This window comes from Trichechus manatus, unplaced genomic scaffold (assembly GCF_000243295.1).
Source record: "Trichechus manatus latirostris isolate Lorelei unplaced genomic scaffold, TriManLat1.0 scaffold00027, whole genome shotgun sequence".
Taxonomy (NCBI): domain Eukaryota; kingdom Metazoa; phylum Chordata; class Mammalia; order Sirenia; family Trichechidae; genus Trichechus; species Trichechus manatus.
In genome coordinates, this window is record NW_004443963.1 from 14317556 (window position 1) to 14330364 (window position 12809).

At 43.4% G+C, this 12809-nt stretch overlaps 1 protein-coding gene across 4 annotated transcripts in view; it reads right to left on the reverse strand.

Moving 5' to 3' along the window:
- Positions 1 to 12809, reverse strand: part of LOC101341820 (apolipoprotein L3-like) — a 31740-nt gene that overhangs the window by 11146 nt on the left and 7785 nt on the right. For 2 of the 4 annotated variants that reach the window (XM_023729032.1, XM_023729033.1), the window contains exons 2-3: positions 4564 to 4611; positions 3065 to 3173 (exon numbers count right to left, since the gene is read on the reverse strand). In XM_023729032.1, the coding sequence (XP_023584800.1) occupies positions 3065 to 3095 (31 nt within the window). In that variant the 5' untranslated portion in view covers positions 3096 to 3173; positions 4564 to 4611. Of the gene's footprint in view, positions 1 to 2919; positions 3037 to 3064; positions 3174 to 4563; positions 4612 to 12809 lie in introns of those variants that run through there. The other 2 variants (XM_023729034.1, XM_023729030.1) reach the window with 2 other exon arrangements.

The window sequence follows — 12809 nt, forward strand, 5'->3', positions numbered from 1 at the left end:
ATCCAGCAATCCCACTCCTAGGAATATATCCTAGAGAAATAAGTCTGTCACACGAATAGACTTATGCACACCCATATTCACTGCAGCATTGTTCACAATAGCAAAAATGTGGAAACAACCTAGATGCCCATCAACATAAGAATGGATAAACAAACTACGGTACATACACACAATGGAGTTTATGCAACGATAAAGAACATTGATGAATCTGTGAAGCATCTCACAACATGGATGAAACTAGAGGACATTAATCTGAGTGAAATAAGTCAATCACAAAAGGACAAATATTGCATGAGATCTCTACTGTAAAAACTCATGAAAAAGTTTACACAAAAAAAGGAACAATCTTTGTTGGTCACAAGGGATAGGAGGGGTGGGGAAAGAATACTAAATAGACAACAGATAACTGGTAACTTTGGGAAAAGGTAAGACAGTAGACAATACTGGGGAAGCCAGCACAACTTGTACAAGGCAAGGTCATGGAAGCTCCATAGGCACATCTGAACTCACTGAGGGGATGAATTGCTGGGTAAGGGGCTGTGGGGACCATGGTCTCAGGGAACATCTAGCTCAATTGGCATAACACAGTTTATAAAGAAAATGTTCTACATGCTACTTTGGTGAGTAGCATATGGGGTCTTAAAAGCCTGTGAACAGCCATCTAAGATACTCTACTGGGCTCAGCCCTTAGGGAGCAAGGGAGAATGAAGAAAACAAGACGCAAGGAAAAGATTAGTCCAAAGGACTAATGGCCTACAACTACCACAGGCTCCACCAGACTGAGTCCAGTACAACTAGATGGTGCCCGGCTACCACCACTGACTGCTCTGACTGGTATCACAACAGAGGGTCTTGGTCAGAGCTGGAGAAAAATATAGAACAAAATTCTAACTCACAAAAAAAGACCAGGTTTACTGGCTGACAGAGACTGGAGAACCCCCGAGAGTACAGCCCCTGGACACCCTTTTAGCTGAGTAATGAAGTCAGTCCCAGGGTTCACCATTCAGCCAAATATTAGACTGTCCCATAAAACAGAAAGAGACTAATGGGGCACAACAGTCCAGGGACAAGGACTAGAAGGCGAGAGGGGACAGGAAAGCTGGTAATAGGGAACCCAAGGTTGAGAAGGGACAGTGTTGGTATGTCGTGGGGTTGTTAACCAATGTCATAAAATAATATGTGCACTAACTGTTTAATGAGAAACTATTTGTTCTGTAAACCTTCATCTAAAGTACAATAAAAAAATAATAAAATAAAATTTAAAACCCTGTGATTTCTTCATTCAGTTCTACAGTGTACCTGTGGGGTTTTTATTTTAAAACAACATTTCAAACGACACTCCACTGAGGACAACCACCATATAAGGAGATCCTCCTGCTGACCATGTGTGGCCCCTGAAGGATGGCATAAGGGAAGGGCACAGCCTCCTTTAATAATATCAAATCAGGAAGTTCCTAGAAGGGCAGTGGAGGGAGTTCTTCAGGTTGGAATTGTGTGCTAGACCCTCAGCCCTGATCCTTCTGATCTCTCCATATTACCTCTCTCTCTTCCAGGCTGGCTTCGGGGACACTGTCCCCCATGGGCACCTAGGAATCCAAGTGGCCCACAATGTTCAAACCAGACTTTATCCAACAAAGATCACTTGTTTCCACCAGTGAAATAACCAGTTGCCATCGAGTTGATTCCGACTCAAGGCGACCCCATATGTATCAGAATAGAACTGTGCTCCATAGGGTTTTCAATGGCTGATTCTTTGGGAGCAGATTGCCAGGCTTTTCTTCCAAGGCACCTCTGGGTGAACTTGAACCGCCAACCTTTTGGTTAGCAGCCAAGCACATTAATTGTTGATTCTCAGGAATCTGCCAGCCCTAACCCTTCCTCAAGGATCCCAGGGACGTCCAGGGAGCTCCTGGCTCCTAATCTTTCCACCTCTCCCTTTCTTCAACATAATTAAATGAAACACAATTTGCTCTTGAAGGCGGTTCCTGAGAGAATTTGATTTGTTGCCAAGGCAGTTCAGTGAGGGGGAGGAAAGCAGTCCTAAGGAAACAGGGCTGAGGAAACCTCACGTTGATTTGGGGATGAGGGGCTGTTTTGGTTTCCTTTTCCTGCTTCACCTAAGGGAGGGAGGAAATGAGGACTTAGATGCAAGGAACCCACATCACTATATCTGTGTATTTATTGAAGGTGTGGGTCTGGGGAGAAATAACTGAGAGCCAAGTCTCCACGGGGGGTGGGATTATCTGAGATTATTAGGATCAGTCCTTACCCAAGGATTTCACACCTGGCAAACAGGTGTTTATAATTGCGAGCACAGGCCAGGTGCCCTAACAGAGCCACTCTGATGGGGTTGGGGTTCCCACCTGGAATAACAGGTTCCAGGTAAAGGAGAAGGGAACCAGACCTTAGTGAGGACGTATTGTGTGGCAGGCAGTGCCCTGGACATGTGCACACATTGTATTTGGTCTTACAGAGCAGTTCAAGGAAAGATTATTGTCATTTGACAGGTGAGGTGAGGTAAGGAGCTCTAGGTGACATAAATAGAATGTGGTTTTGCCAGTTGAGTGGGACTCCGAGTCCCTCCCTCTTACGGCAGACACCCCCACACAGACAGGTTGGGCTGGCGGCATGGCAGGAGCTGGAGGAGACGGCCTCTGTTTGTGAAGTCCATGGTCAGCCAAGAGCAGAGAGAGAGGTTGCCCTGAGTGGAAGCTTAGAGTGGATGAGAGGTCAGGAGATGCTCCAGGTTGCTGCTCTAACTCCTCTCCTGTCCCCTTCTGGCTCCCTCTCCTCACTTCCTCCTGGGCTGTCCTTAACTCACTTCTGAATCATTTCATGGGCAGCAGGAATAAGGAGAAAGTGAGCACGTTGGCCAGGCCACCGTTAGGGGAGGAGCAGGAAGGAGATGTCCCCACAGACCTCGAGGAGGCTCCACTTGGTGTCTCCTGGGACTTAGAGGCATGCTCATCCAAGCTCGTTCTCAATTCTTGATTCCTCTGTAGGTTAACACAGCTTTGGAGGTGCCACCCTCACTGCAGGTCCTAAGAAAAGGAAGAAGGACTACCTGAGCTGAATCCATGAGGTTCTGGGTTCATGGTGCCAGCAGTGGACTGTGAGATTTTCGTTACAGCTGACCAGTCGGCATCCAGGCTGGAAGGAGACTTTGCTTTACCCTTGGGGAGAAGAAAACAACTTATAGGATGGAATGTGAGCCAGCCATGGAAACAGGGACCAGAGAGCGGCCAAGTCTCCAGCGATTCCCTCCAGGACGGCAACAAGTGTAGAAATGAAATGGACTTGACCCAAAGTGTTTGTCTACAGGGCTTGGCCAGGTGCTATTTAAAAAAAGTTACTCAGCCTCATTCCGGCTCCCCCCTTTGCCCTCCAAAGCCAAGTTAGTGAGTCCTGTTGGGGTACAAGGAGAAGATACTCAGACCCCATGTGTTTCAGAGAGTAGCATCCTCAGATGCCACAGGAGGGAGGTTCTCAGTGAAGCATCTCCCTCTAGATGCTGGAGGCCGTTTCCTCGGGCAGAGTAAAGAGGTTAGGATAGTGTGTTCCTGCCAAGTACCCTTTATATGACCTCCCAGGACCATGTTCAAGGAGCCCTGGTGGTGCAAAGGTTAAGCGCTGGGCTGTTAACCAAAAGGTCGGCAGTTTGAAACCACCAGCCAGTCCAAGGGAGAAAACACCTGGCAATATTCTCCCCTAAAGACTACAGCCTAGAAAACTCTATGGGGCAGTTCTACTCTGTCACACTGGGTCACTATGAGTCAGAATCGACTCAGTGGCACCTAACAACAATGACAGGACAACGTTCAAACTCATTATTCCGGCCACAGGCCCTCTGACCTGCTCCACCTCCTCTCTTCCCCACCTTATCACCCACCACTCCCTGCCTCCACCTACGCCTGCTGCCAGTCACGTTCGAGGACTCCCTGCCTCCTTGTACCCCTAGGTGCATTTGCTCATGCTGTTTCCTCCTCCTGGAATGCTTTCATCACCTTCGCTGCCATGTGGAAGCTCACCCAATCTTAGAGGCCCAGCGCAAGAGCACCTCCGCCCCTGCTGGCTTTCCCCAGCCCTATTCCCACTGCATGTGGTGCTTTCCTGGTCGTGGTCCCATCTGCGTTATGGTTCTTGAGGCATCCGTCTCCTCCATGAGACTCTGAGCATCCCAGGGCAGGGCCTGTCATATTTTCCACTGCACCCCCTCTGCTGGTGTCTACTGGGATATCCCCACCCACCCACGCATAGCCTGGCTAAAATCAGAGGGGTGGGAGGCATTAACCAGTTGCCGTCAAGTTGACTCTGACTCATGGTGACCCCAGATGTTTCAGAGTAGAACTGTGCTCCGCAGGGTTTTCAATGGCTGGTTTTTCAGATGTAGATCACCAGGCATTTCTTCCAAAGCACCTCTGGGTGCACTCAAATCTCCAACCTTTTGGTTAGAAGCCAAGCTCCTTGACTGTTTGCACCACCCAGGGTTTCCGTGGGAGGCATTGCTTGGACACAAAAGCAGGCAGCCTCTCCAAGACACAGCACAACCCCAGTGTTACTCACCGTGGATTAATTCCAGTTTTCCTTTTCTACCTTGAGGAAAAGTTCTTTCTGTCAGAGAACAGATAAGACTATCAATCAGAATCCATACAAATTATCTCACCTCACTGATCTATTGTTCAGTTTGTTTTATAAACTGATATAATGTATTCTTTTTTTATAATATATTTTTTGTTGTTGCTGTTGTTGAGAATATATACAGCAAAACACACACCAATCCAACAGTTACTACATGTAGAATTCAGTGACATTGATAACATTCTTTGAGTTGTGCAACATTCTAGCTCTCCTTTTCTGAGTTATTCCTCCCCCTTTGACATAAACTCACTGGCCCGTAAGTTTCCTATCTAATCTTTTGAGTTGTTATTGTCCGTTTGATCCCATACAGATCTTAAAAAAGCACAATGCTCAAGGCAAACAACCTTTACTACTTGAGCTAAATTGCTGCATGGTTTGGAAACCCTGGTGGCGTAGTGGTTAAGAGCCATGGCTGCTAACCAAAATGTCAGCAGTTCGAATCCACCAGGTGCTCCTTGGAAACTCCATTGGGCAGTTCTACTCTGTCGCATACGGTCTCTAAGAGTCGGAATCAGCTTGACGACAACGGGTTTGGTTTTTCTGGTTTATTGTATGGTTCTAAGAAGACTTGAGGGGATGTTTTTGGTTTAAGGTTTAAAGATTATCTCAGGGAAATAGTTTCAGTTCATCCAGCCTGCATGACTCCAGAAAATCTGGATTCCATGAGAATTTTTTAAAATATTTTACCATGTTTTCTGTGAAAGTTTACAGAGCAAATTAGGTTCCCCTTTAACAATTTTTATACAAATTGCTCCATGACATTGGTTACAATTTTTACAACGTGTCAGCATTGTCACTATTTTCACTCTGTTCTGTTTCCATTGATCTAGCTTCCCTTCCCCTCTGTCATGGATTGAATTGTGTCTCCAAAAAATATATATAAACTTAGTTAGTCCATGATTCCTAGAATTCTGTGATTGTCCTCGATTTTGTGATCTGATGTGATTTTCCTATGTGTGGTAAATTCTACCTCTATGATGTTGATGAGGTGGGATTATCGGCAGTTATGTTAATGAGTTAGGACTCGACTTCGAGATTAGATTGTATCCTGAGTCAATCTCTTTTGAGATATAAAAGAGAGAAGTGAGCAGAGAGACAGGGGACCTCATACAACCAAGAAAGCAGAGCCAGAAGCCTGCGACCTTCGGATCTGGGGCCCTGTAGTGAGAAGCTCCTACAGCAGGGGAAAATTGATGACTAGGACCTTCCCACAGAGCTGACAGAGAGAAAAAGCCTTCCCCTGGAGCTGGTACCCTGAACTGGGACTTGCATCCTCCTAGACTGGAAGAGAATAAATTTATTTGTTTGTGGAGGCACTTGTGGTATTTCTGTTACAGCAGCACTACATAACTAAAGACACCCTCCTTGCCTTCTCATCTTTACTTTTGGGTAGACGTTGACTGTTTGATCACATATAATTCATTGTCTAAGGGAGCACATTACTCATGGGTGATACTGTTTATTTTATAAGCCAATCTATTATTTCACTGAAGTGTGACTCACAGAGATAGCTTCAATTCCAAGTTCAAGGGTTATTTTAGGATGATAGTCTCGGAGGTTCATCTAGTCTCTTTCAGTTCAGTAGGTCTGGCCTTTTTAAGGAATTTGAGTTTTGTTCTATATTTTTCTTCCATTCTATCTGGGACCTTCTATCATGTTCCTGGTCAGAACAGTAGGTTTTGGTAGCTGAGCACCATCTAGTCTTTCTGGTCTCAGTTCTCAAGAGGTTGTGGTTTGTATGGACTATTAGTCCCGTGGACTAGGTTCTTCTCTCAGCTTTTGATTTCCATCATTCTCTTTCGCACCATGCTAGAAAAGACCAACAGTTGTATCTTAGATGGCAGCTCGCAAGCTTTTAAAATCCCATATGCCACTCACCAAACTTGGATGTAGAACTTTATCTTTGTGAACTATGTTATGCTGATTGATTAAGCTGTCCCCAGAGACTATGCTTCTAAGGCTCCTGAGCCAGTAAACTAATTCTGTGGGTTGTTTGGATATGTCTAGGAAGGCTCCTTAACTGTGCGCCTATGTGGTTTGTTACATGTGTGTGGATTCCATGAGAATTTGAAATTCTGTTCTGAATTTTCCGCCTTGATCAAACATACTTTTCTTTCTTTTTATTATTGTACATTAGAGGAAAGTTTTTACAGAATGAACTAGCTTTTCATTAAACAATTAGTACACATATTGTTTTGTGACATTGGTTATCAAACCCAAGACATATCAACACTTTCCCCTTCTGGACCTTGGGTTCCCTATAACCAGCTTTCCCTTACCCTCCTACCTTCTAGTCCTTGACCCTAGGCTGGTGTGCCCGTTTAGTCTTGTTTTGTTTTATGGGCCTGTCTAATCTTTGGCTGAAGGGTTAACTTCAGGAGTGACTTCATTACTGGTTAAAAGCTTGTCCGGTGGCCATAATCTGGGGGTTTCTCCAGTCTCCGTCAGGTCAGTATGTCTGATCTTTTTTTGTGAGTTAAAATTATCTTCTACATTTTTCTCCAGATCTATCTGGGAACCTCTATTGTGTTCCCTGTCAGAGCAGATAATGGTGGAAGCCAGGCACCATCTAGTTGTGCTGGACTCAGTCTGGTAGAGGCTGTGGTAGTTGCAGTCCATTAACGCTTTGGACTAATCGTTCCCTTGTGTCTTTGGTTCTCTTCATTCTCCATTGCTCCAGTTGGGGTGAGACCAGTAGAGTAGCTTAGATGGCAGCTCACAAGCTTTTAAGACCCCAGATGCTACTCACCAAAGTAGAATATTGAACATTTTCTATGCTCTGCCAATTTAGATAGATGTTCCCTGAGACCATGCTCCCCACACCCCTCAGCCATGTAATTCAGTCCCTCAGGGAGTTTGGATGTGTCTATGGAGCTTTCATGACCTTGCCTTGGACAAGTTGTGCTGGCTTCCCCAGTATTGTGTACTGTCTTACCCTTCACCAAAGTTATCACTTATCTATGGTCCATTTAGTGTTTTTCCATCCGACCCCTCCCCTCCCTCATAACCATCAAAGATTGTTTCTTATTGTGTGTAATCCTTTTCATGAGTTTTTATAGTAGTGGTCTCATACAATATTTGTCCTTTTGAGATTGACTTATTTCACTCAGCATAATGCCCTGCAGATTCATCCATATTGTGAGATACTTCACAGATTCATCATTGTTCTTTATCGTTGCATAGTATTCCACTGAGTGTATGTACCATAGTTTGTTTATCCATTCATCTGTTGATGGGCACCAGGTTTTTTCCATTTTTTTGCTATTGTGAACAACGCTGCAAAGAACACGGGTGTACATATGTCTATTCATGTGACAGCTCTTATTTCTCTAGGATGTATCCCTAGGAGTGGGATTGCTGGATCATATGGTATTTCTACTTCTGGCTTTCTAAGAAAGCTCCATGTTGTTTTCAAAAATGGTTGTACCATTTTGCATTCTCACCTGCAGTGCATAAGAGTTCCAATATCCCTGCAGCAGCTCCAAAATGTGTTATTTTCTGGTTTTTTTTTAATTTGTGCCAGTAATGCCGGGATAAGATGATATCTCATTGTGGTTTTGATTTGCATTTCTCTAATGACTAGCAATCCTGAGCATTTCCTCATGTGCCTGTTAGCCACTTGAACGTCTTCTTTGGTGACGTGTCTGTTCATTTCCCTTACCTGTTTTTTAATCAGATTATTTGTCTTTTTGTCATAGAGGTGTTGAATTTTCCTGTAGATTTTACAGACTAGACATTAGCTGGATTTGTCATAGCTCAGATTTTTTCCCATTCTGTAAGTTCTCATTTTACTGTTTTGGTGAAGTCTCTTGGTGTGCATAGTGTTTAATTTTTAGAAGATCCCAGTTATCTAGCTGATCTTCTGGAGTTTGTGTGTTGTTAGTTATTGTTTGCATCCTGTTAATGCCCTGTACTGGAGCCTCTAGCATTGATCCTATTTTTTCTTCTGTGATCTTTAAAGTTTTTGGTTTTATATTTAGGCCTTTGATCCATTTTGAATTAGTTTTTGTGTATGGTGTGAGGTATGAGTCCTATTTCCTTTTTTGGAGATGGAAATCCAGTTTTGCCAGCACCGTTTGTTAAAAAGACTGTCTTTGCTCCATTTGCTGAACTTCGGGCCCTTGTCAAAGACCAGGTAAGATGGAATTACATCTGGGTTCTCAATTCTGTTCCATTGGTCAATTTATCTGTCATTGTACCAGTACCAGCCTGTTTTGACTACCGTAGCTGTATAGTAGGTTCTGAGGTCTGGTAGTGGGAGTGCTCCTTCTTTATTCTTCTTCTTCAGTACTGCTTTATTTATCCAGTGCCTCATCTCTTTCCATTCTAATGTACTTTTGACAGTTCTGTCATAGATCACTATGAGTCAGAATAGACTCACTGGCAGTCAATAACAACATCTTTTTCTGAGTGTTTCCATTTGTCTCCTTGTGTCCTCTTCCTTCAGCCCTAATAATTTTATATGAGGAGGAAGAGGAGAAGAGAATTGTGGAAAGACATGGGTCTCAGAGAAACTTTGAATATTCAAATATTCCAAAGCTTCCCCTTTCACTGGGGTCTTGGAGCCCACGTCCAGGTTAGGGACCCAGGTCCCTTAAGTCTCATCCCATTCTTGTGCACTAATTGCTGGCAGGAACTTTTTTGGGGAGAGGGTGGACATCTTTTTCCTATTGCGCTAGAGGCCCTTTTGAAGGCATAAAGGAAATCTTGTTCCTTTTTTGTTTCCAGTAAGTACTCACTAAATGTGTCTTACATTTAAAAAAAAAAAAAAAAAAAAAAGAGGTGGGGCCAAGATAGTGGAGGAGTCAGACACTTCCAGCGGACCCTCTTAAAACAAAGACCAGAAAAAACAAGTGAATCAATTATGTATAACAATCTAGGAACCCTGAACGTCTAAGGCAAAGTTGAGGAACCGGACTGAGTAGCAGGGGGAGGGAGAGACAGTTCAGAAGCAGCGAGGAGTTGCCAGACCTGACCTGGTGAGAACCTGAGCCCTTCAGACCTGTTCAGCTCATGCATAAGCAGTGAGGCAGGCAAGCAGCAGCGCTCGGGACGCGTTTTCCACACTGGGAGAGATTAAGCTGCAGAGAGTCTACATGGCCACCCAGAAACAGTGAGAAGCAGCCCTAGATCAGCGAAAGATAAGTACTTGCATATGGCGTACCGCACTGATCAAAAACACCCCCCTTAGGGAAAAACCTCTCTCCCATTTACCTCCCTGCCCCCTGCTCTGTACTGGGTCCCAGATCAGCTTCAGCAATAGCCGAGTCCCCTGGGCCAGAAGTAGGATCCATCACACACCCTGAGCCATTCTCCTGACCTTGGAGAGTGAACAAATTAACCAACAGGGTTAAAAATAAACTGCTGGCTCCCCTAAGCCAGGAACCCAGGGTAGGCACAGCTCCTTTGCCTAGGCACAGGCATAAGGGATCCATGGACTTTGAGTGCCTTTCTGCCTGCATAGACTTGTGTGGGCCCATCCCAACAGCGTAGACCCGCATTACTGCAGTACAACAGGGTGTATGTCTGAAGTCTAACTTGAACTGTTTCAGCTGTGAAGTGGCAGGTTCATGACATTTGACACTGCTCTGCCCATTAAGCAAAGTCTTCACCTACCCACATCAGGGGCCTAAGGACTGGTGGCTCCACCCACACCACCTAGCCACCAGCGATAGGGGCCCAAGAATAAGAGGTGCCCCCCAGTCCATACAGTTAACAGCACTGGGTGCTCATAGTCTGGCTGCAAAACCAACCCACCTGCGTGCTTTAAGGAACAGGGAAGAGCCTTCCTCCTGGATACTCGGGGGTGGCCGTCAGCCCCCTGCCTTGCTCAAATTGTGTCCCCCTGCTGCAGCCAGATGCCTGTGCCTACACCAATCACCCACACCTGTCTAGGACTGTAAGTGAGAGCCTACATCACACACTTGGTGGCTATCTACCTGGACACCTGAGCTGGATATACACAGGAGGAGTGGGAAGATTCCTGAGCTCACATACCTAGTAACAGATCTAACCACCTGGTGACAGGACATTAGAGCTTCAAAGTTGCCAGTAATCAAACTAGCTCATACTTGCAGCCTATTTGGGCATATCAAAACAAAACAAGAAGCTATGACACAGTAAGCAAACATAAAATAAATAAATATAAGAACTTATTGATGGCTCAAAGACAACAGTCAATATCAAATCACATAAAGAGGCAATCCAGGATGGTTTCAGCAAGCTCCCAAAATAAAAAATCCAGAAATTTTCTAGAGGAGGAAGATTTCTTGGAATTACTGGAGGCAGAATACAAAAGATTAATATACAGAACTCTTCAAGATAACAGGAAGGAGATCAGGCAAAACACAGAACACACAATAGAGGAACTTAAAAAGATTAGAGAAGAGCATAATGACAAATTTAACAGGCTGCAAGAATCCATAGAGAGGCAGCAATCAGCAATCCAGAAGATTAACAATAAAATTTCAGAATTAGACAACACAATAGAAAGTCATAGGAGCAGAATTGAGGCAATGGAAGTCAGAATTAGTGAGACTGAAGATAAAGCACTTGACACCAAATTATTTGAGGAAAAACTGAGATAAAAGGATTAAAAAAATGAAGAAACTCTAAGAATTTTGTGGGACTCTATCAAGAAGAATGCATATGAGTGACTGGAGTACCAGAACAGGGGGAGATAACAGAAAATACAGAGACAATTGTTGAAGATGTGTTGGCAGAAAACTTCCCTGATATCATGAAAGATGACAAGGTATCTATCCAAGATGCTCATCGAACCCCGCAGAAGGTAGATCCCAAAAGAAAGTCACCAAGACACATTATAATCAAACTAGCCAAAACCAAAGATAAAGAGAGAATTGTATGAGACGCTAGGGATAAACGAAAAGTCATCTACAAAGGCGAGTCAGTAAGAATAAGCTCGGGCTACTCAGCAGAAACCATGCAGGCAAGAAGGCAATGGGATGACATATATAAAGCCTTGAAGGAAAAGAACTGCCAGTCAAGAATTATATATCCAGCAAAACTGTCTCTCAAATATGACGGCGAAATTAGGGCATTTCCAGATAAACAGAAGTTTAGGGAGTTTGCAAAAACCAAACCAAAATTAAAAGAAATTCTAAAGGGAGTCTTCCGGTTAGAAAATCAGTAACATCAGATAACAACCCAAGACTAGAACAAAGGACAGAGCAACCAGATATCAACCTAGATGGAGAAGTCACAAAAATAAATCAAAGCTAAAACACTGAAAATAGGGAAACAGATGTCACTATGTAAAAGATGACAACATTAAAACAAAAAAGAGGAGCTTAAAAAATGTAGACATAGACTTTGATATGGAGAGGAAGTCAAGGTGATATAAAGAAATAAAAGACTGGTATAAACTTAGAAAAATAGGGGTAAATATTAGGTAAGCACAAAGGAAACTAACAATCTTACAAGCTAAAATATCTTTACAAGCTAAAAAATAAAAAACTAGAAAAATATAGATTCAGCAAAAACAAAATCAACAACAATGAAAAAGATGAAAAGAAAATACACAAAGAAACAGCACAGAAAATTAAGTGCAACAAAGAAACTGTCAACAACACACAAAAAAATACATCAAAATGACAGCACTAAACTCATAATTATGGTGAATGTAAATGGACTAAATACACCAATAAGAGACAGAGAGTGGCAGAGTGGATAAAAAAACATGATCCATCTATATGCTGCCTACAAGAGACACACCTTAGACTTAAAGACACAAACAAATTAAAACTCAAAGGATGGAAAAAAATATATCAAGCAAACAACACTCAAAACAGAGCAGGAGCAGCAATACTAATCTCTGACAAACTAGACTTTAAAGTAAAATCCACACAAAAGATAAGGAAGGACACTATATAATGATTAAAGGATCAATAAACCAGGAGGACATAACTGTAATAAATATGTACACACGCAATGACAGGGCTCCAAAATACATAAAACAAACTCTAACTGCACTGAAAAGAGAGATAGACAGCTCCACAATAGTAGTAGGAAACTTCAACACACCACTTTCGGTGAAGGACAGAACATCCAGAAAGAAGCTCAACAAAGACATGGACTGTAGCTAAATGCTACAATCAACCAACCTGATCTCATAGACATATACCAAACACTCCACCCAACAAGAGCCAAGT